Source organism: Aythya ferina, assembly GCF_964211825.1.
Source record: "Aythya ferina genome assembly, chromosome: 16".
NCBI classification, from domain to species: Eukaryota; Metazoa; Chordata; class Aves; order Anseriformes; family Anatidae; genus Aythya; species Aythya ferina.
In genome coordinates, this window is record NC_140315.1 from 10,041,090 (window position 1) to 10,061,905 (window position 20,816).

The 20,816-nt window shown below is 52.3% G+C and overlaps 2 protein-coding genes across 5 annotated transcripts; both read left to right on the forward strand.

Moving 5' to 3' along the window:
- Window positions 1-64: 64 nt before the first annotated feature.
- On the forward strand, window positions 65-20,777 carry LOC311445668 (dynactin subunit 2-like). 4 transcript variants are annotated; one of them, XM_084538029.1, is made up of 14 exons: window positions 65-96; window positions 15,879-16,099; window positions 16,611-16,679; window positions 17,924-18,020; window positions 18,137-18,198; window positions 18,453-18,613; window positions 18,734-18,881; window positions 18,963-19,028; window positions 19,106-19,144; window positions 19,722-19,799; window positions 19,990-20,061; window positions 20,176-20,278; window positions 20,389-20,480; window positions 20,567-20,777. In XM_084538029.1, the coding sequence occupies exons 2-14, from the start codon at window positions 16,064-16,066 to the stop codon at window positions 20,651-20,653; spliced, it is 1,110 nt and encodes a 369-aa protein (XP_084394155.1). In that variant the 5' UTR covers window positions 65-96; window positions 15,879-16,063; the 3' UTR covers window positions 20,654-20,777. The 4 variants fall into 4 exon arrangements, with proteins under 4 accessions (XP_084394155.1, XP_084394157.1, XP_084394156.1 ...); XM_084538031.1 differs by lacking the exon at window positions 65-96 and having other exon boundaries at window positions 14,076-16,099; window positions 18,963-19,004; XM_084538030.1 differs by lacking the exon at window positions 65-96 and having other exon boundaries at window positions 14,076-16,099; window positions 17,927-18,020.
- Window positions 4,972-12,611, forward strand: LOC311445667 (antigen-presenting glycoprotein CD1d-like). The gene is made up of 7 exons (XM_084538028.1): window positions 4,972-5,336; window positions 5,874-6,152; window positions 7,299-7,556; window positions 11,547-11,828; window positions 11,912-12,196; window positions 12,334-12,430; window positions 12,515-12,611. The coding sequence occupies exons 2-7, from the start codon at window positions 5,906-5,908 to the stop codon at window positions 12,519-12,521; spliced, it is 1,176 nt and encodes a 391-aa protein (XP_084394154.1). The 5' UTR covers window positions 4,972-5,336; window positions 5,874-5,905; the 3' UTR covers window positions 12,522-12,611.
- Window positions 20,778-20,816: the final 39 nt, after the last annotated feature.

Genomic DNA, 20,816 nt, shown 5'->3' on the forward strand with positions numbered 1-20,816 from the left:
TCCCACCCTGGGCGGGCCAGGCAGAGACCTGGGGCAGTGCAGGGCCCACACTCCTCACCACTGGGAGAAATGAAGGGAAGCCTCCTGAGACCGACAGTGAGTACCAGGCCCTATGCCCCTGTCCCGGGGGGCACCAGGCTCCCCATAAAGTGGCAGGACTCCATCAACACCAACCCAAGACAGAGGAGCAATGCCAACATAGGGGGGCGGGTATCGCCTCCCCCTACCCCAACCCCTTCAGGAGCACATCAGCACCTCTTAACCAGGGTTTGGTCCCTGGGATCCAGGAACGTTGACAAATACGTTTGGTCCAGCACCCAGAAAGAGCCCAGGCGTAAGGCTAGACAGTGGGATCAAGGTTTGCCTACCCAGTGGGATGTTCCAGTCAGAATCAATCTCCATGGTTTAGTCCCAGGGCAACAGTGGATGAAGAGGTCTATGCCACACGATGTGGGGAGCTCCAGGCACAAGTGGCAGTAAAGGACACGCCTGCCAGGGACAGAAAACATGGCCCATGACCAGGCAGGATGACAACACACGCTGGGGGCTGGCAAACAAAAGTTGGATAACTCAAGGTGATGGGGGGGGGTTAACCCCAGCTGATGGGGAGGGTTGATGCTGCAAAATGGTCCCTTCATATCCCAAAGCACCCCGCTCCTGTCACCCTTCCCCATGTGTCCCCACCCTGTCCTGTGTCTCCAGTCTTGTCTCTGTGCCCCTTCTTCAACCTAGTGCTCCTATGCCATACCTGCCCCTTTTCCCTACCCCCAGTGTCCTTTTTCCTGCGCTGCACATTCCCAGCCCTGGCCATTTTCTCATCCCACAGTGTCCCTTTGCTGTCTCCCACATGACCCTAGGCTGTCCCTGCAGCTCCTTTCCTCTCCCCCTTGTCCTTTCTGCTGTGTACCCATGGCTTCACCCCATGGCACAAGGCTGAAATGGCCCTTGGACTCACCTGCCCCAGCACTGACAAAAATGAGAATAGAATAAAACCATTAGACTATTTATTATTCTCGTGAACATACAAAAGGAAGTAAGGAAACACAAGTAACTGGGTATGAGCGTGCTGCGATCCAGCCCACCCTGTAGCACAGCCACCTAGTCCCCTGGGGTTCAGGGGCTGTTTTAGGGGTGACTACTATCCTGGGAGAATGGAAATGCCTCAAGGCAATGGTGGTGCCAGGGTCGATGCTGCCCTACAGAGCCCTGCTCTGTCCTGCACTCATCCCTGCTTGGAGCCAGCATGGGGAGCCAGGGGGTTGGCACCCGTCGTGGTTTTACCCTGATGGGCAGCTGAACTCCACCACAACTGTTTTCTCACTCCTCCGCCTCAAAGAAAAAAAAAAAAAAAAAAAAAAAAAAAAAAAAAAAAAAGGAAGAAAATACAATGGAAAAGGTTCAAGGGTGACGTAAGGACAAGGAGATCACCCACCAATTATTGTCACAGGTAAAACAAACTTGGCAATAACATCGTTTATTGCCCAAAAGCAAACTAAAAACACCATCCGTTCCTATCTATCCTCTTCGACATCATCCCCCCAAGCAGGGCATGGGGGCTGCAATCAGTCTGCAGTGAGAGAGGGAGCTAAGAGAATCTTAGTAGACAGGATGCTGACGAATGAATACCTAGATTATTGTATTAAAAATAGATGTTGCTTAATGTCTTTGCTTACTACTGTGCAAATTAAGCAAAACAAGAAGTCTTGGGGCCCCTCACAAAGGGTGGTTCCTGACAAAAACAGGGAACCTGTCTCAAGAACCGGCTGAGACCAACCCTGTGGTTGGGACGAGAGCCAAGGAGCAGCTGAGTCTGCACAAAGGCAGGGGGTCAACTAGAGGTGATGAAGAGTTATCGGCCTTCATCCCGACGATCCCCGGCAACCACCACCAGGAGGCACTGCGCAAGTGCAGATGGGAGGAGTTTGTGGAAATGCCTTCTTGGAACTAATTTTAATATGAAGTAGGTATAGGTCACGCATATGTATAGGAGCATTGGGGAACTTCATGCATATGTAACTTGACTGCATATAACCAAGGCAAGTTGCCATGTTGTGGTGTGCACTTTGGTGGGACTTCCCCCCATGCTGTCCAGGCTGAATAAACATACCTACTTTACAAGCTGACTGATTGTGGAGGCCGTTTTCCACATGCCAGTAACACTTCATTTCCACTGCCCCTTCACAGTTGTGCCCCTGCTCCAGCGTTGGGTCTCTCCCACGGGATGCTGTTCTGCCTAAACTGATCCTGCATAGGCTACCCACAGGGAATAGCTCTTCAAGAACTGTTCAGTATGTCTCCATACTATGGCGTCCATCCGTCAGGAGCAAACTGCTCCAACCTGGGTCCCCCATAGGAGGCAGTTCCTCCCAAATCATCTGCTCCTGTGTGGGCTCCTTTCCCCGGGCTGCAGCTCCGGCCCGAGGCCTGCTCCTGCGGGGGCTCTCCATGGGCTGCAGCCTCCTCCAGGCCACATCCACCTGCTCCACCCGGGGCTCCTCCACGGGCTGCAGCGTGGAGATCTGCTCCATGTGGGACCCATGGGTGCAGGGGAACAGCCTGCTCCACCAGGGTCCTCTCCACAGGCCACAGAACTTCTGCTCTGGTGCCTGGAGTACCTCATGCCTTCCTGCTCTGACCTTGGTGGCTGCAGGGCTGTTTATCACTCCTCACTCTCCTAGCTGCTATTGCCCAGCAGTTTTTTTTTTCCCTTTCTGAAGTATGCTCTCACAGAGGTGCAACCAACAGCAGCAGGTCCCTTTTGGAGCTGTCTGAAACTGGCATTTATCTAACACGAAGCAGCTTCTGTAGTCTTCTCACAGAGACCACCACTGCAGACCCTTGCTACCAAAACCTTGCCACATAAACCCAATACATTCCACTCCTTGCCTCCGTGAAGAGCATATTTAAGAACTATCACAATATACTCTTACATTGCAATCATTACAATCTTCACAAGGCTTTCTTCCCTCAAAATAAATAAATAAATAAAATAAAATAAAATAAAATAAAATAAAATAAAATAAAATAAAATAAAAAAATTCCCCACACCAAAATAAACATATCATCACAACACTGACAAAGAGGACAATTTACACACATTCCACCCCTCATCCCTTCACTATATTATTACAAAACATATTCCACACAATTACTACTTTCTTAAATGCTTCACAACTATTGCATTCTTAAACAATATCTAATCCATGTTTTACTCATGACCATAACTGGTGGGTGATCTTCCTGTCCTAATCTCAACCCTTGAACCCTTTCCATGGTATTTTCTCCCTTTCCTTTGAGGAGGAGGACTGAGAGAGCAGTTGTGGAGTTCAGCTGTGTAGCAAGGTAAAAACCCCACACCCCTCCACTTGCTCTTGCTCTTTGTTCATTTCTCATATATCCAGTTGTTTCTAGGAACTTCAGGGAGTTTAAGCATGTTCATCTTTCAGCACCTTCTCTTATCATTCCTATAGCCAACTCTGTAATTGTGTTTGTATTTATCATTTCCAATCTATTTATGTCAAACATTGCTTGTGCAGCCATCCCTTGTGGAATGTGCACCTCATTGGAGGCAACTACTTGAATTTGACTCACAGTGGAGTAATTTATTTTTTTTGTAATAAATGTATAAATCAACAAAAACCAAAAACAACAATCGTCCCCCCACACACAATAAAAATAAAACTATCCATTCTCTCCTCCCTCCTCCCCACTCCCCCCAACTTCTGTTTCTGTGTGTAGCCAGTTGTCTGAGGAAAGCAGATAGGACTTGGTGTAAAAGAGCTTTAACATCCTGCTGTAGCCTTTAGTGGAGAAGTCTCTTGTAATGAAAAGTTAAGTACGTGGGTGTATGTAGGACCTTATGGGACTGCTTTTCCTATTTATCTAGACCTCTTTAGGAGACACATTGGATCAATGTCAACTGGAGAATGGTGCTATCAATTCTTCTCACAACTCAAAAACAACAACAACAACAACAAAAACCAACAAAGCTTAATTATGGAAAATCCTTTTAAACAAGTGCCCATGGAAAATTTTGCATTTAATTACGCTCCTGAAACCTCACTAATTAACTGTGCAAGTCTTGAAGACTTGATGAAAATTGGTGAATTGTAATGAACCTCATGGTATATTTGGTGCTGAGTCCATGAACCTTAGGTAGCGAAAGGAGAATGAGGTTATGGAACGAACTGTTGGAAAAGATTTCAGAAGGAAATGTGGAAGTGTTTTGGAGTTCTAATGGGTCTCCATGTGGGCTATTACTGACAAAGCATCTCCATGGGCTTGTTAGAGCAGATAATGGGAGGCCACGATTACAGCTAGTCAAAGGCACTGTGCAAGTGACTCTGATGGTGAGTGAAGCCCTTGGTTTGTTTGATGAAGGAGCAAGTCCAAGTCCTGGCCCCTAGCTCCTGGGACAGGAGGTTCTGTCCCTCACACATGGCTCAGGGGTCTTCCTGGGCTGTGTGATGTGGGGTGTGCCGTGTTGTGTGAAGGACAATGATATACGACACCTCCTGGCTTCCCCACAGGATTTTAAGGAGGTAACAGTACACGAATGTCATGAGAATAACAGCTGTTCATAAACCTCAGTAGAAGAGACAACTGCCATAGCCACAGGTATGTGAACTACCTGAATATTCTTCTCAGACAGAGTCTTCTGTGAAGCTATTTTGGGATTGCAATAGCGGGCATCCTGCAAGCAGGAGCACCCAGCAAAAGCATAACATAATCTTATATTCCCAATTACCCAACACTTGATTCCTCCCCTGTTTCCTCACTGGCTGAGTACTGCAGGTTCACAAACTACTTGACGCTTATTACTATCCCATATATGTTGTTTTGTTTTGTTTTGTTTTGTTTTTGACAAAGCATTAATTTCTCCTTTTTTTTTTTTTTTTCTTTTCTCACTTTTCTCTTGACTAGAGGGCCTGTGGTTTTTTGTTTTTACGGATTTCCCAACGCTTATCCTGTTTTTCTTAGCTATCCTCCTAATTTTGGGACAGCAGGACCTTCCCGTTATCTTCTTAACATACTCCGCACTGCTATGCCACTGTCACACCTACAAAATCACTTTTGAATATGAAAAGTTAGTGGAATTTTCCACTGCAAAAACATATTCTACTGCAAAAACAAGTGGCTCTCAAGTGTCTTCCCCCTTGCAGGGTCCCCACAGGAAAATCCCCAGTACATGGCAGAGACTCTATGTCATGGCACCAGGAGGAGTAGTCTGTTTCCTGGACAGCAGCCGACCTCTTCTGGCATGTCTGAAGAAGCAATTTCCACCTCCACCACCTACTCTGGCACATTTATGACCAATGTTGGACCCCTGAAGAAAGGTAGTGAAAAACTGGTGCGACCATGTTGAATGGGTTAGGGACAGGGATAGCCACAAAACAGGGAAAGATGAAGGGATTTAGGGCTGTTTGGCTGTAGAGGGAGAAGAGAGAGGGAAGGACCCAAGTGACATCTCCAACCTCCGACACAGGAAGATGTTTCCAGTTGGTGCAAAGCTGCTCGTGCTGTGGGACTTGCTATCCCTCACTCTCTGGGCTGGTTTGGGGTCCAAATCTCCTCCATGCCCTACTGCTGCCCCCTTGCCCATCTCCTGCCCTTACAAAAGACAGAAAGGCAGGGGACAGTCACCCCCACAATGTAGCTGATGTCTGGAAAAGAGCTGTGCTGGACCCTGTCTCTGAGTGATGTGCTACCAGGAAGGGCAGTCAGAACAACCCCAGTGCTCTCTGCCAGGGCACTGCAGGGTAAACCCTATTACAGACATTGCAGCGTAAACCCTATTACATGCTCACCTGACATCTCCCTGGGTCTTGCAGACATGAGGGTTAACCCACTGAATTTTCCCCCACTATTCACAGCCCTGGGCCAGCCTTCTACCACATCCTCCTGAATGACCGTAGTGCACCAGGACCACCCCAAAACCGCAGTGCAGACTCCATTGGCTGCTGATACGACTAGCACTGCTGGAACTGCCCAGGCAGAACAGCAACAGAAAGAAATGTGCAGCTGCGGCTCCTGCAGCCCTTTACGCTTCGTGCTGCACCCACTTCTGAATGCTTGGGGCTTCACCACTGGCAGCATGCAGTTCCCTTGCCTTCTTCTCTTCATCCTTCCTGGGATGTGGGCAGACCCAGAGGGTAAGTGGCACACTCCTATCTGCTCCGTTCTCTCTACTGTGGGTCTGTACAGGGGTGGCAGGGGGTGAGGCCCAGGGAGATGAAGGTGCATGGGGAGATTATACCCGTCACTTAGGTGCAGCATCCAAAGGTGCCCTATCTCTGCCCACCCCCTCTGCTCCCATGTCCAGCTCTGGGCTCACTGCCCTGCACCATCCTGACCAGACCACTGCTGATAGCTCCAGCACAAGGGCCAAGGACTCCCAGGCAGGCTTGGGGTGATGGAGTGTCCCCAAACGTGCCTTTTTCCTCCTGGCCATTCATGGGCGCACGTGGAAGGGTATCTTTTCCCCTCGTGGCTCAACAGTCCTGCACTGGGCTCTAACTGCTTAAGCAGGTCCTGGGCACTGCCCTGAGCATGTGGGATCATTTCTTTTGCCATTGAAAGGTTGCTGGATCCTTTGCATGCTTCTGCTATGGTTAAAGCTTTCTTTTGCAGCCACAAGGAGCCTCCAGCTTTGTTCCAGCCTGCATTTTCCATGCTGAGATCAGGTACTCATTGCACTCCAGGCAGGGGGGCTCTTACTGCCCCAATCCAGGCTTTACTTTGTGCCATTAGTTCTCAGGGTTTCATTCAGCATGACAGGAGTCACTGTGTGAGTGTTGGACTTGCTCTCCTGCCTCCTGTCATGATTCAGTTTCCCATGAGTGCTGCCCAGAAGCCCGCCCCACCACAAACCTAGGCAAAATTCTCCTCCCCCACTTCCCCCTTGAGAAGATTTCCTGCACTGTGAGCAGGTCTCTGCCAGACCTGGGTCCCCATGTGAACTGGTGGAACTGTTGTTCCCAGCCACAGACAAGAGCACCCCTGCTGTCCCCTCCACACAGCCAAGTGATAGCTCTCAGGTGGTCACATCAGGGTGGTGAAGGGGTAAAAAGGGAATTAGAGAAGAAGCCGAGAGAGAGGCTCATCAAGGCAGTGGAAGGAAATTGCAAATTAGTGAAAGCAGCTAGACAAGGGGATTTCCCCTGCCCTGCCCACCTTCCCCATCTCACTCTGCCCATCCCTGAGGACCCTGTGGGCCACTCCTCCTCCTGGGGCCTCCTGCCCTTCTCCTTCACCCTCGTGCTAATCAGCACAACCTTCTCTCCTCTGTCACCCCACAGGCTCTCAGAAACTCCACCTATTCCATAGCTGTACCTTCTACAATAGCAACTCGGTGGAACTTTCAGGCTGGGCCACCCTGGAGGACATCGTCTTTGCTGCCCTGCAGAACTACACCCGGGAAATCATTTACCTCCAACCATGGGTCTTCTCAGCCCTGCCCGCAGACGAGTGGGAAAACCTGCAAAATATGTTCAGGATCTATTTGTACAACTACATTCTGATACTGCAGAACAAAGCTAGGCTGTACCAGATTCCCTGTGAGTACTGGGTGATCCTCCTTTTCTTACTTAAATGGCAGGGGAGGTACCGTGATTAGGCAGTGGTTTTCCCAGGGTGAGGCTCATCCCCTGCACTTTGGGTGTGCTAATCACTGGGATTTCCACAAATGAGGGAAACTCGATTGCATAATTTCTGGTAGTGGAGGAATGAGTTCACACTCTCTGCCCCCCTTGCAGTGCTGCAGGGTTGAGGCAGAGTGGCTCAAAAGCTGTGCAGAGGAAAAGGATCTGGGGGTGCTGATTGATGCTCACCTCAACATGAGCCGGCAGTGCACCCAGGTGGCCAAGAAGGCCAACAGCATCCTGGCTTGTATAAGGAATAGCGTAGCCAGCAGGACCAGGGGGGTGATCGTCCCTTTGTACTCTGCTTTGGGGAGGCCGCACCACAAGTGCTGTGTTCAGTTCTGGGCCCTTTCACAACAACAAAGCCATCGAGGCACTGGAGAGTGTCCAGAGAAGGGCTACAAAGCTGGTGAAGGGCCTGGAACACAAGTCATATGGGAACTGGGATTATTTAGTGTGGAGAAGAAGAGGCTCAGGGGAGAGTTTATTGCTCTCTACAACTGCCCGAAAGGAAGATTTGGGGAGCTGGGGGTGGGCCTCTTCTCACAAGTAACTAGCGATAGGACCAGAGGTCATGGCCTCAAGTTGCTCCAGGGGAGGGTCAGTTGGGAAAAGAGGAGACATTTCTTCTCGGAAAGAGCAGTCAGGCATTGGAGACGGGTTGCCCAGGGTAGTGGTGGAGTCACCATCGCTGGGGTTGCTAAAGAAAAGCCTGGATGTTGTACTTAGGGATATGATTTAGTGGATAATATTGGTGGTTGGGGGATGGATGGACCAGATGATCTTGGAGGTCTTTTCCAATCTTAATGATTCTGTGATTCTATGATTCTGTAAGTTTGCTGATGTTATAAATGAGGTCTCAATTCAATCTGAATTTTGTAATATTTATAAAACAAATATTTCTAAAAGGTATAAAAGGCAAGTAAACAGCACTGTGTGTGCGTGGAGTCTACGCTCCACCAACACGCACACACGAACATCAAACATTCTAAATATACAGAACATTGCTTTACATACTAAACCCGAGTATGCCTACACATACATACAATCAGGAAAGGTAACAAGCAATCCTTTAAGTTCCATGACTTAACGGTGTCCATTTTCCATTCTTTGTCTTGATTACAAACAAGTCGCCATTTTCCACTCCTTTTGAACAATAAGTCCTGCTTTAAGTTGTCAAGCAACTCAGCCTTTGGGCTTTATGTGTCCCGTTCTTCCCGGATCACAGAAAAGCATATCCATCTTATATCCAGCATATCCATTGAGCAAGTTTGCTGATGACACCAAACTTGGAGGAGTTGTGGACTCGAATGAGGGTGGAAAGGCCTTGCAGAGGGATCTGGATAGGTTGGAGAGCTGGGCGATCACCAACCGCATGAAGTTCAATAAGAGCAAGTGCCGGGTCCTGCACCTGGGACGGGGAAACCCTGGCTGCACGTACAGACTGGGCGATGAGACGCTGGAGAGCAGCCTAGAAGAGAGGGATCTGGGGGTCATGGTAGACAGCAAGTTGAATATGAGCCAGCAGTGTGCCCTGGCAGCCAGGAGGGCCAACCGTGTCCTGGGGTGCATCAAGCACGGCATCGCTAGTAGGTCAAGGGAGGTGATTGTCCCGCTCTACTCTGCGCTGGTGCGGCCTCACCTCGAGTACTGTGTGCAGTTCTGGGCACCACAGTATAAAAAGGACATGAAACTGTTGGAAAGTGTCCAGAGGAGGGCTACGAAGATGGTGAAAGGCCTGGAGGGGAAGACGTACGAAGAACGGCTGAGGTCACTGGGCCTGTTCAGCCTGGAGAAGAGGAGGCTGAGGGGAGACCTCATCACAGTCTACAACTTCCTCGTAAGGGGGTGTCGAGAGGCAGGAGACCTTTTCTCCATTAACACCAGTGACAGGACCCGCGGGAACGGGGTTAAGCTGAGGCAGGGGAAATTTAGGCTTGGCATCAGCAGGGGGTTCTTCACAGAGAGGGTGGTTGCACACTGGAACAGGCTCCCCAGGGAAGTGGTCACTGCACTGAGCCTGTCTGATTTTAAGAAGAGATTGGACTGTGCACTTAGTCACATGGTCTGAACTTTTGGGTAGACCTGTGCGGTGTCAAGAGTTGGACTTGATGATCCTTAAGGGTCCCTTCCAACTCAGGATATTCTATGATTCTATGATCTCCTTTTGAAGGCCAAGAGGCCTGGGTCAAGAGGCACGTCCAGATCAGCAGGGGGTGTAACAACAAAGGCCTGAGATGGCTGTAGCAGCAGAGGGGCCGATGGCGTAGCAGTCGGATCAGTAAAGGAGCCCGCAGCTCCCTCACTATCTGGCAAACCACACGTTTCTGACTGTGGTCCCACAGGGCTCTTTAAGGCCTCAGGGACTGCTCGCCAGGTGCCGAGCAATCCCACTGCAACCTTGTCATTTTCAGTTGCAGTCCCACACCTTGACATGAATTTGGTTCCGTATTTCAGGCTCATAAATTGTCCGATTGTTAACAAGGAGAAAAAGCTGTAAGGTTACCAGGACGTATGATTCCCCATAATGTGCAACTGCTTATCAGCGAGGGGCAGTTGGGTCCGCTTCTCTCAGCTTGAGCTTCTTCCCAGCTCCAGTGTGCCCATTTCTAGTGACTTTCTGCATGAGCTCCTCTGAGCGATTTGCTGAGTCTGGCCGAACCTATCTTCATGAGGCGATCAATGTGCCTGTTCCCGTCCTGGTCTCCATTCCGCCAGCCTGTTCCTCCTCACGTCTTTTTCCTGCTTCTTTATTGATGACATAACTTCATTACATCATGTTGCCTTTTTCTTCTTGAGGGCAGGCTCCCCTCTTATACCCTTCTCCACAGCAGTTCTTTTCAAAACAACTTTTCATTGGTCGAACAACTTTGAATGTAACAACAACAGCAAACACCCAGAAACTTCCATGCCTTAACGGCTGGAGAACAAGAAACTGGAGACTGCATGGCGTCTCCTGAATCACCCTTCTTTACTCCTTCTAAACTCTTTTATATTCCTGATGGCCTCGTCGTTAAGAGTCTAATGTTATCTCAACCATGGGGCTTTTCAACCCCCATGGCCACATTCCCAAATCTCCCCCTTCTTTATTAATATCAACCATTTTCTTGACACGAATTACCACTCCATATGTAACGCTGAGGACAGGCACAAAGCTGTGAGTAGGAGCTCAGAGCCGCTGTCAGTCGCTTCCCTAACCAAGGGCTAGCAGGAGAGCAGGAGATAGGCCCTATCTTGGGGCAATGAGCCCCCTGAACCACCTGTCCTGCACCAGGATGTCCTGGTCCCTAACATAACCTTTAGAATCAGAGAATCAAAGAATCAGAAAATCCACAATGGAAGTGGTAGTTGGAAGGCATCCACAAGCATCACTGAGTCCATCTTTGGCTGTGTCTCCACTTATGCCCTTATGCCAGGCCGCATATTCTTCTCTGGTCACCCCAAATCCCGCTAGCGAAGTCCTCCAAGGCTGTGGAGTATAAGTTCAACCCTCTCTGTTCTCCTTTGTGGGATGGGAAACAGAGCAAGTGCCTGGCTCTGCACGCCATTCCAATGCTGGTGTCCTATGGGCAGGGTGCAAGGCAGAGTGGCACCACCCCTGTTACCACAGCCACACGCCTGCACCCCATGTCCTGTCATGCTCCCAAGGTGGTGGTTCCCCCTTTGCTGTGCTCCTGACCCAGCTGCAGGAACAAGTGGCTTGAGGAGAATGGGCTCCAGGGCTCACAGGCAGGTTTCTCATTCAGAGCAGTTACACCCAGCACAATGAGCAGTGACATGCGGGAATAATTTGGGGTGCAGAGGGAAGGGGGAAAGGCCTGTGCCCAAAGAAGTAAATGCTGAACTGCCATTTCAAGCTCTGGCTCCAGCTCAAGATGCACTCCTGATACCCACCCCCTCCTCCAGACCCTTTTGTGTTCCAGTGCAGGATGGGCTGTGAACTGCACCCCAATGGCTCCTCCACAAAATTCTACCATCTTGCCTACAATGCTCACAACTTCCTCAGCTTTGATGTGGACAGCAGCCACTGGAAGAGGTGGCAGGAGAGTGAGCTGGCGGTGAATGTTGAGAGGGAGCTCAACAGCTACATTGGTTTTTGCGCAACACTGCAGTACCTCCTCAACATCACCTGCATTGACCACATGAAGAGATTCATTGAATATGGCAGGGCGGCTCTGGAGAGACAAGGTGAGAACACCCAGACCCCAGTATGGCCCACTTCAAAGCTTCTCCACTGGGGCTCCCCTTACTCCTTCACTCTTGCCCCCCAGAGCCACCTGTGGCCACTGTCTTTGCCCACAAGCGCGACCCAGCTCAGCTCCTGCTAGTCTGTCGTGTCACTGGCTTCTACCCGCGACCCATCAGTGTGGCCTGGTTGCGGGATGGCCAGGAGGTGCCGCCGGGCCCAGGACTCAACACCAGCACCATCCTGCCCAATGCTGACCTCACCTACCAGCTCCGCAGCACCCTCGTCGTGGCCCCCGGCGATGGGCACACTTATGCTTGCCGCGTGCGCCACTGCAGCCTGGGCACCCGCAGCCTCCTCATCCCCTGGGGTAAGTACCACCCACAGTGATGGGGTGTAGGCAGTGACCCAGAGCCCAGTACAGGAGACGGTGAGCCCAGCTCCAACAGCAACTCTGGCCGTGGCCATCTGTGCACTTGCAGCCCCACTGTCTCTTTTCTCCTTCAGGCAGCTCCAAGGTGGCCCTTGGCATTGGTGTTGCTGTTGTGGTGCTGCTCACTGTGGCTGCAGCCTTCATTGGGATCGTCTGGTACTACAGGCACAAGTGAGATCTCCTTGCCAGCCATGCTGCTTGGGGAAGGGGTTGAGAACTCTCAACTGGCCCTGCTCACTGCCATCTCTCCTGCAGGCGCTGAGAGCGTGGGATGCACCAGCCCCAGGGATACTCAGAGGCCATGCCAATCCCCTCAACTTCCTGGTAATAAACTGCTATTTTAAACCCTCGAGCCTGCAGTATCCCACTATGTGCTGTGACAAATACCAAGGAACACTTGGCACCACACAGCTCTGTCCCACCCTGGGCGGGCCAGGCAGAGACCTGGGGCAGTGCAGGGCCCACACTCCTCACCATTGGGAGAAATGAAGGGAAGCCTCCTGAGACCGACAGTGAGTACCAGGCCCTATGCCCCTGTCCCGGGGGGCACCAGGCTCCCCATAAAGTGGCAGGACTCCATCAACACCAACCCAAGACAGAGGAGCAATGCCAACATAGGAGGGCGGGTATCGCCTCCCCCTACCCCAACCCCTTCAGGAGCACATCAGCACCTCTTAACCAGGGTTTGGTCCCTGGGATCCAGGAACGTTGACAAATACGTTTGGTCCAGCACCCAGAAAGAGCCCAGGCGTAAGGCTAGACAGTGGGATCAAGGTTTGCCTACCCAGTGGGATGTTCCAGTCAGAATCAATCTCCATGGTTTAGTCCCAGGGCAACAGTGGATGAAGAGGTCTATGCCACACGATGTGGGGAGCTCCAGGCACAAGTGGCAGCAAAGGACACGCCTGCCAGGGACAGAAAACATGGCCCATGACCAGGCAGGATGACAACACACACTGGGGGCTGGCAAACAAAAGTTGGATAACTCAAGGTGATGGGGGGGGTTAACCCCAGCTGATGGGGAGGGTTGATGCTGCGAAATGGTCCCTTCATATCCCAAAGCACCCCTCTCCTGTCACCCTTCCCCATGTGTCCCCACCCTGTCCTGTGTCTCCAGTCTTGTCCCTGTGCCCCTTCTTCAACCTAGTGCTCCTATGCCATACCTGCCCCTTTTCCCTACCCCCAGTGTCCTTTTTCCTGCGCTGCACATTCCCAGCCCTGGCCATTTTCTCATCCCACAGTGTCCCTTTGCTGTCTCCCACATGACCCTAGGCTGTCCCTGCAGCTCCTTTCCTCTCCCCCTTGTCCTTTCTGCTGTGTACCCATGGCTTCACCCCATGGCACAAGGCTGAAATGGCCCTTGGACTCACCCGCCCCAACACTGACAAAAATGAGAATAGAATAAAACCATTAGACTATTTATTATTCTCGTGAACATACAAAAGGAAGTAAGGAAACACAAGTAACTGGGTATGAGCGTGCTGCGATCCAGCCCACCCTGTAGCACAGCCACCTAGTCCCCTGGGGTTCAGGGGCTGTTTTAGGGGTGACTACTATCCTGGGAGAATGGAAATGCCTCAAGGCAATGGTGGTGCCAGGGTCGATGCTGCCCTACAGAGCCCTGCTCTGTCCTGCACTCATCCCTGCTTGGAGCCAGCATGGGGAGCCAGGGGGTTGGCACCCGTCGTGGTTTTACCCTGATGGGCAGCTGAACTCCACCACAACTGTTTTCTCACTCCTCCGCCTCAAAGAAAAAAAAAAAAAAAAAGAAAAAAAAAAAAAAAAAGGAAGAAAATACAATGGAAAAGGTTCAAGGGTGACGTAAGGACGAGGAGATCACCCACCAATTATTGTCACAGGTAAAACAAACTTGGCAATAACATCGTTTATTGCCCAAAAGCAAACTAAAAACACCCTCTGTTCCTATCTAGCCTCTTCGACATCATCCCCCCAAGCAGGGCATGGGGGCTGCAATCAGTCTGCAGTGAGAGAGGGAGCTAAGAGAATCTTAGTAGACAGGATGCTGACTAATGAATACCTAGATTATTGTATTAAAAATAGATGTTGCTTAATGTCTTTGCTTACTACTGTGCAAATTAAGCAAAACAAGAAGTCTTGGGGCCCCTCACAAAGGGTGGTTCCTGACAAAAACAGGGAACCTGTCTCAAGAACCGGCTGAGACCAACCCTGTGGTTGGGACGAGAGCCAAGGAGCAGCTGAGTCTGCACAAAGGCAGGGGGTCAACTAGAGGTGATGAAGAGTTATCAGCCTTCATCCCGACGATCCCCAGCAACCACCACCAGGAGGCACTGCGCAAGTGCAGATGGGAGGAGTTTGTGGAAATGCCTTCTTGGAACTAATTTTAATATGAAGTAGGTATAGGTCACGCATATGTATAGGAGCATTGGGGAACTTCATGCATATGTAACTTGACTGCATATAACCAAGGCAAGTTGCCATGTTGTGGTGTGCACTTTGGTGGGACTTCCCCCCATGCTGTCCAGGCTGAATAAACATACCTACTTTACAAGCTGACTGATTGTGGAGGCCGTTTTCCACATGCCAGTAACACTTCATTTCCACTGCCCCTTCACAGTTATGCCCCTGCTCCAGTGTGGGGTCTCTCTTCTTTTCTCTTGACTAGAGGGCCCGTGGTTTTTTGTTTTTACTGATTTCCCACTGCTTATCCTGTTCTTCTTAGCTATCCTCCTAATTTTGAGACAGCAGGACCTTCCAATTATCTTCTTAACATACTTCCCACTGCTATGCCACTGTCACACCTACACAATCGCTTTTGAATATGAAAAGTTAGTGGAATTTTCCACTGCAAAAACACATTCTACTGCAAAAAACATAACTTTGATGTTCAATTCTCCTGTCCTCTTTTCTTACTACTATTTTGTTTTGTAGCTCTTCACATCTCCCACTCTTTAGTTTTTAGAACAGTAGGGTTCAATATTTTTCTTCAGATGTCATGAGAAATGATAGAAACACAATGCCATTATTGCTAGAATGCTAAAAATATGTTGTTGGAGCCAATCCCATTCAGGCAACCAAGAGGTCAATTTTTGCAAATGTCTTTATATTCCCCAGAAAGTGTCATCTTGGACCATCTCATATAAGATCTTGGTATTCTTCAGGTGCCTTGCCTGCAGGAGTCAGATCACAGATCGAGCAGTCACAGATCGAGCAGTGCTGCTTTGCCAGGGGCTTGGAGCCCTTTATCCCCTCAATGCATCTGTGCATGACTTGCGGTGGTGGGCACCTTTCATCCCACCCGCAGCTTGCCCTGGGCAAGAGCTACAGCTTGCAAAGACTGCACCATTCATAACCTGGGGGAAGCTGCTCTGAAGTTGGGACTGTGAGCGATTAATGACAAAGTGGCAAGAACCTTACAGAGCACTCTAAGAGACCTGAAATTCCCTTGGCGAGCTTTACAAAACTCCACTCCTGACAGGACTCTGCACTTATGCTCCTTCCCAACCCTTTCCCTCCCCTAATTCTTACCATAAGCTTGGACTAAATTTGCACCGTCAGTGTCCCTCCCCAGATTTCCCCCCTGACTGCACCCCGGGGTGCCCCCAGCCCCAGGTGTCCCCTTGTGTCTCTTCCCCCCCAGCATGCCCTGTGGCACAGAACCTTCCAGAGCGGCCCCACACGGCCACCCCTGCCCTCGCTCAGCTCTGCCTCGCAGCTGCCCTGGCTGTGAGCAGCTTCCAGCCCTGTCCGACACCAGCCCAGAGCCGCCCCCATTGGCACCCCCTGCACTGCCCCAGAACCAGGCCCCTCAGCGATCCCAAAGCCATGGCCACCCCCAAGTTTGCCGACCTGCCTGGCATCGTGCGTGCAGGGCTGGGCCTTGGGGTGTCCGCAGGGGGTCAGGGGAGAGAGCGTGGGGCCTGTGGGGAGGTTGGGGATGTCAGGGTCAGATGGGGGAGCTGGGGGGATTGGGGTTGGTTTTGGGTGCCTGGGGGGATCTGAGGCAGCAGGGCAGTAAGTGGGGTGTTTGGGGAGATGGGGGGTAGTCGGGGCTGTCTGGGGTGGGGTCGACAGACAGGCGTGTCAGGGCATTGGGACTTGCAGGGGGGTCAGGGCTGCTGCAATTGTGGGGGTGCCTGTAGGGTACCTGAGCACAGGGGGTGTGAGGGGCATGGGGGTAGGAAGAGGGGGCTTGGGGACATTGGAGGTGTCTGGAAGAGCTGAGGATTCTTTGGGGAGATAAGGTGAGTGTGGGCAGGGAACTGCCGGGGGTGGGGTGTGTGGGGGGCAGAGGCACCATCTGAAGATGTCTGGGGCAGTTTGGGGGTGCTTGATGAGAAACAGCAAATAGCTGAGCCTGTTTGTGTCCTAGGCCTGGAATGAACCAGAGGTCTATGAGACCAGTGACACACCCAAGGGCGACCAGGCCGAGTTTGAGTTGGTAAGGCTCTGCTGGGGCCCCATGTGTGGTAGGGGTGAGCAAGGGTGCCGGTGCCCCCATCCTGCAGGCATCTCGCTCAGCGAGATCATCTCTGGGACAGGGGTCAGCTCCTGTCCCTGCACATGTCCCTGCAGTGACACATCCCCAACATGGTCTGTTGGCCCTGTCTCAGCCTCACATTGCTGCAGGGCAGCAAGGAGCAAGGGCAAGACTCATGCTGGGTGGGTGTCCTTGCCCCTGTCCCCTGGCTCCGTGTCCTGCGTAATGCAGTGCCGTGTCCCAGTGGCACTGCTGGGACTGCTTTCTCTCTTCTCTCCTCCTAACTTTGCTCTGACTTTCTCACCTCTGGGGAACGCAAGTAGCTGGTAAGAGCCTGTGTGTCAGCCACTGCTCTGTTCAGTGGCACTTGCCGTCTCCCCACAGCTGGACAGCCCCCCCAGCCATGCTGGAGAGCTGCCCCTGCTACCCTCACCCCTTCTTCTCCATTTGTGCTGTGCCGGAGCTCCCTGAGAGTGTTTCAGGTCAGGCACAGGGGCCAGAGAGGGGAGCAGGCAGGGTGTCCTTGGGGCACCTCCTGCAGAGCCCTGCTGTGTCAGAGGGTGAGAAGCACCCCAAGTTGCTGTCTGCACGTGCCCCTCGAGGGGACATGTCCAAGCTAGGCTGCAGGGAAAGCCGTGGAGAAGTCTTGGAGGGGTTGAAGTCCTCTCACAAGTTGCAAGCACCCCAGAGCCCGTGGATGATGGAAGCCACCCTGAAACACAGCTGTGGGACTGGGGTCACCCCGACCACACATAACACGTGTGGCAGCAGATTGCCTGTTACTGGTTGTGGGGCTCCCAGAACCGCCAAAGGATGTTGTGCCTCAGTGTGCCCTGGCCCTGCTGCCAGGCCCTTGTGGGATTTTTCCTGTTGGCCAGGCCAGGCCAGGGGTCTGATGTGCATGAGCCATGCCCTGGGAAATGGTGCATCCTGGAGAGCCCTTGCTGCCCAAGCAGAGCCTTTGCTGGGTCTGACTGTTGCACCTGCCCCTGTGTACCTGTTGCAACCTGAGGGTTGCCCTGGGGGTTTGTGCATCATCCTGGGCAGTTGGAGAGGATGGGGCCGCCGTCAGCCCCATTTCCACCCATCTGGTCCCCAGCACTGGCCCTCAAAGGCTGCCAGGGCTACAGAGAGCAGAGAGATGGCAGCCCTGCACACAAACCCTTGAGTCTTCCTTTGTCCTTAGTGCTGTGTCCTGTGTGCAGGAGGAGCTTACCAGCACCAGTGTGGAGCACTTTGTCATCAACCCCAATGCTGCCTTTGAGAAGTTCAAGGACAAGCGCCTGGGCACCAAGGGAGTGGGTGAGCCAAGGGGACCGGGGAAGGGTGAGCTGTGGTCCCTGGGTTGCTGAGATGGACCCAGGGATGGCATAGACTCCCCAGGTATTTTGGGGTGACCCTCTGCTCTTGTCTTCCAGATTTCTCCGACAGCACAAGCAAGACCAGCACAACAGGCTACAAGTCTGGAGAGTATGAAAACGTGAGTCCAACATGTGCAGAGATGTCCCTTTAGTGTGAACTACCCTACTGCATTGGTCCCTTGTCCCTCCTCAACACACGGTTACATCCCTGCCCAGCACCACAGCTCTCCCACAGCCACAAGTTTACTTGCCTGTCTGTGAAGGCACAGCTACTACCAAAGGGTTTTGGGTACTGGTGTCCCAGCACCTGCAGGGACCTGCAGGCAGGCCATCCTTGGGGGCTGACACAGCCGCCTGTCCTACCCCTGCACAGAGTGCATTGAAGGAGTCGGAGGCTGAGGAGGAGCTGATGCCCGTGGCCTTGGCCAGGCAGGTGGAAGGCCTGAAGCAGCAGCTGGTCTCCAGCCACATGGAGAAGCTACTGGGCCCTGCTGCAGCCATAGACTTTACGGACCTCGAAGGCACGCTGGCCAAGTAAGTGTGGTCCCGAGGCCTCACGCCTTCAGCTTGGGAAGTGGGGGGCAGCAGGGGAGGATGCCAGCAACCCCGTGAGGCAGTACCAGAGCAGCACGCTCACCTCTTCCCCTTGCACAGGCGCCTGTTGCAGCAGCTGGAGGAGGTGAAGTTCAAGAAGGCAGTGTCAGGGGAGAGACCCGGCAAGGCTCCAGCTCCCACTGGAGACATGCTCACCTTTGAGCTGTACTGGAGGCCAGAGCAGGACCAGTTCTCCCAGGCTGTTAGTGTGAGTGTGTGGAGGGGGAGTCACAGAGTTTGACCCCAAAATGGCCTGTCCTGCCCTCTCAGCCCTTATTTCCCCCCCCAGATTACAGAGCTGGAGAAGCGTTTGGCACAGCTGGAGGTGATGGTACGGTACGAGCCTGACAGCCAGGTAAGGGACAGGTGCTCCAGCCCTGCCACTCTCCTGCTCTCCATCCTGCCCCACTGATGTGATTTTCCTCCCCACAGAACCCACTGTTGGTTGGGCTGAAGGGCACCAGCCTTGTGGTAAGTCCTAGAATCCTAGAATAGCCTGAGTTGTGCTGCTCAACCACCACCCCGGTGAAGAACTTATGTCCTAATACCCAACCTGAACTTCTGCTGGTGCAGCTTTAAGCTGTTCCCTCACGCCCAGTCACCAGAGAAAAGAGATCAGCACCTCCCTCACCGCTTTACACACTGAGGGTGTTGTAGACAGCAAAGAGGTCACCCCTCAGGTTGCTCTTCTCAAAGCTGAACAAACCAAGAACAGACCAAGCTGCTCATCCTAAGTTGTGCCCTCTAGCTCTTCTCCCATCTTTGTTGAACACCTCTTTTGGGACCCATTCTAGTATTTTTTATCTCCTTCTCATACTGGGGAGCCCCAGACTGCACAAAGTACTCAAGGTGAGGCCACATCAGCGTTGAGTGGAGTAGGACTGTCATGTCTTTTGACTGGTTAGCTCTGCTGTGCTGAATGTGCACCAGGGTATGGCTGGCCATGGTGAGGGTGGCATGGTGGGACACCTTTCCCCACCACTGTACATGGCACTGGGGCAGCCATGGGGCACTGCCTGCCCCCCCTCACCTTGTTCTCCATCTCCAGGAGACCATGCAGATCCTCCAAGCCAAAGTGAACATCCTGGACATGGCTGTGCTGGACCAAGTGGAGGCCAGGCTGCAGGTTAGAGGGCTCAGAGAGAGGGAGGCTGGGGGGGAGTCCTGCAGCCCCCAGCCAGCAATAGTCCCACCAGCCCCACAGAGGGTGGCACAGGGCCATGGGAGACCCAGGGGAGGGCACCAGCAAAGGCTATGAAATTGGGGTGGGGGACACTGCTGGATTTGGGGTCTCACATCTGCTTCTCCCTGTGCAGAGCGTTCTGCAGAAGATCATTGAAAACACCAAGCACAAGGCAATCATGCTAGATCCTGAAACCCAGAGCAAAGTAAGAGGAGCAGGGAGGGCCCCTCAAAGCAATGCCAGCATGGGGGGCTTTTATGGAATCCCCCTGCAGACTGTGCTTACACCCTCCTTTCTTGCTTTCCACCCCTTGCCCCAGATACACCAGGTCCATGAGATGCTGCAGCGCTGGGACCCTGTGGTCAGCAGTCTGCCTGATGTGGTACAGCGACTGCTGACCCTCAGGGACCTGCATGAGGAAGGTGAGGGGCTGGGGAGGATGCTGGGGACAGTGGTGTGGCATGACGAAGAACATGCTGGGAGGGGGGGTGGTGCAGTCCCCAGCAGCACCGAGCTTTTACCTTCCTCCCAGCTACGTGGTTCATGCAGGCCCTGGTATACTGGGTGACCATGCAGCAGGAGATGGTTGTTGATCTCAGGAGCAAGGCCTTGCTGCTGGTGGAGGTGAGTCCCACCGGCATGCACTGGAGAAGGAGTGGGTCCCATCCTGCCTCTCCCACTCATCCCCTGCCCCTCTGACTCCCCTGCAGGTCCAGAAGATGTTAAAGGAAAATCTGGCCATTGTAAGGGACAATTTTTCATCTCTAAAAGCCCACATCAAGCAGCTGCAGCAGTGAGAGAAACCCAGGGTCTCTTTGGGCATTGCTGCAACCTCTAACTCCACAACCCCCTTGGAATCTTTCCCAACGTGGAAGGCTTTTTTTCCACCCCATTCCTAAATAAATGTTTTGTCTGAAAGTGTGTCCATGTTGGCATCTGTTTTGGTCTGTGGCACATCAG

Excerpts from the sequence above, each read along its gene's own strand:
- LOC311445667 (XM_084538028.1), top strand. The coding sequence starts at position 5,906 with ATGACCGTAGTGCACCAGGACCACCCCAAAACCGCAGTGCAGACTCCA. Across the intron at positions 6,153-7,298 it reads GATGTGGGCAGACCCAGAGG|GCTCTCAGAAACTCCACCTA; the intron begins GTAAGTGGCACA and ends GTCACCCCACAG. Across the intron at positions 12,197-12,333 it reads CAGCCTCCTCATCCCCTGGG|GCAGCTCCAAGGTGGCCCTT; the intron begins GTAAGTACCACC and ends TTTCTCCTTCAG.
- LOC311445668 (XM_084538029.1), top strand. The coding sequence starts at position 16,064 with ATGGCCACCCCCAAGTTTGCCGACCTGCCTGGCATC. Across the intron at positions 18,882-18,962 it reads AGTTCTCCCAGGCTGTTAGT|ATTACAGAGCTGGAGAAGCG; the intron begins GTGAGTGTGTGG and ends TTCCCCCCCCAG. Across the intron at positions 19,145-19,721 it reads TGAAGGGCACCAGCCTTGTG|GAGACCATGCAGATCCTCCA; the intron begins GTAAGTCCTAGA and ends CTCCATCTCCAG.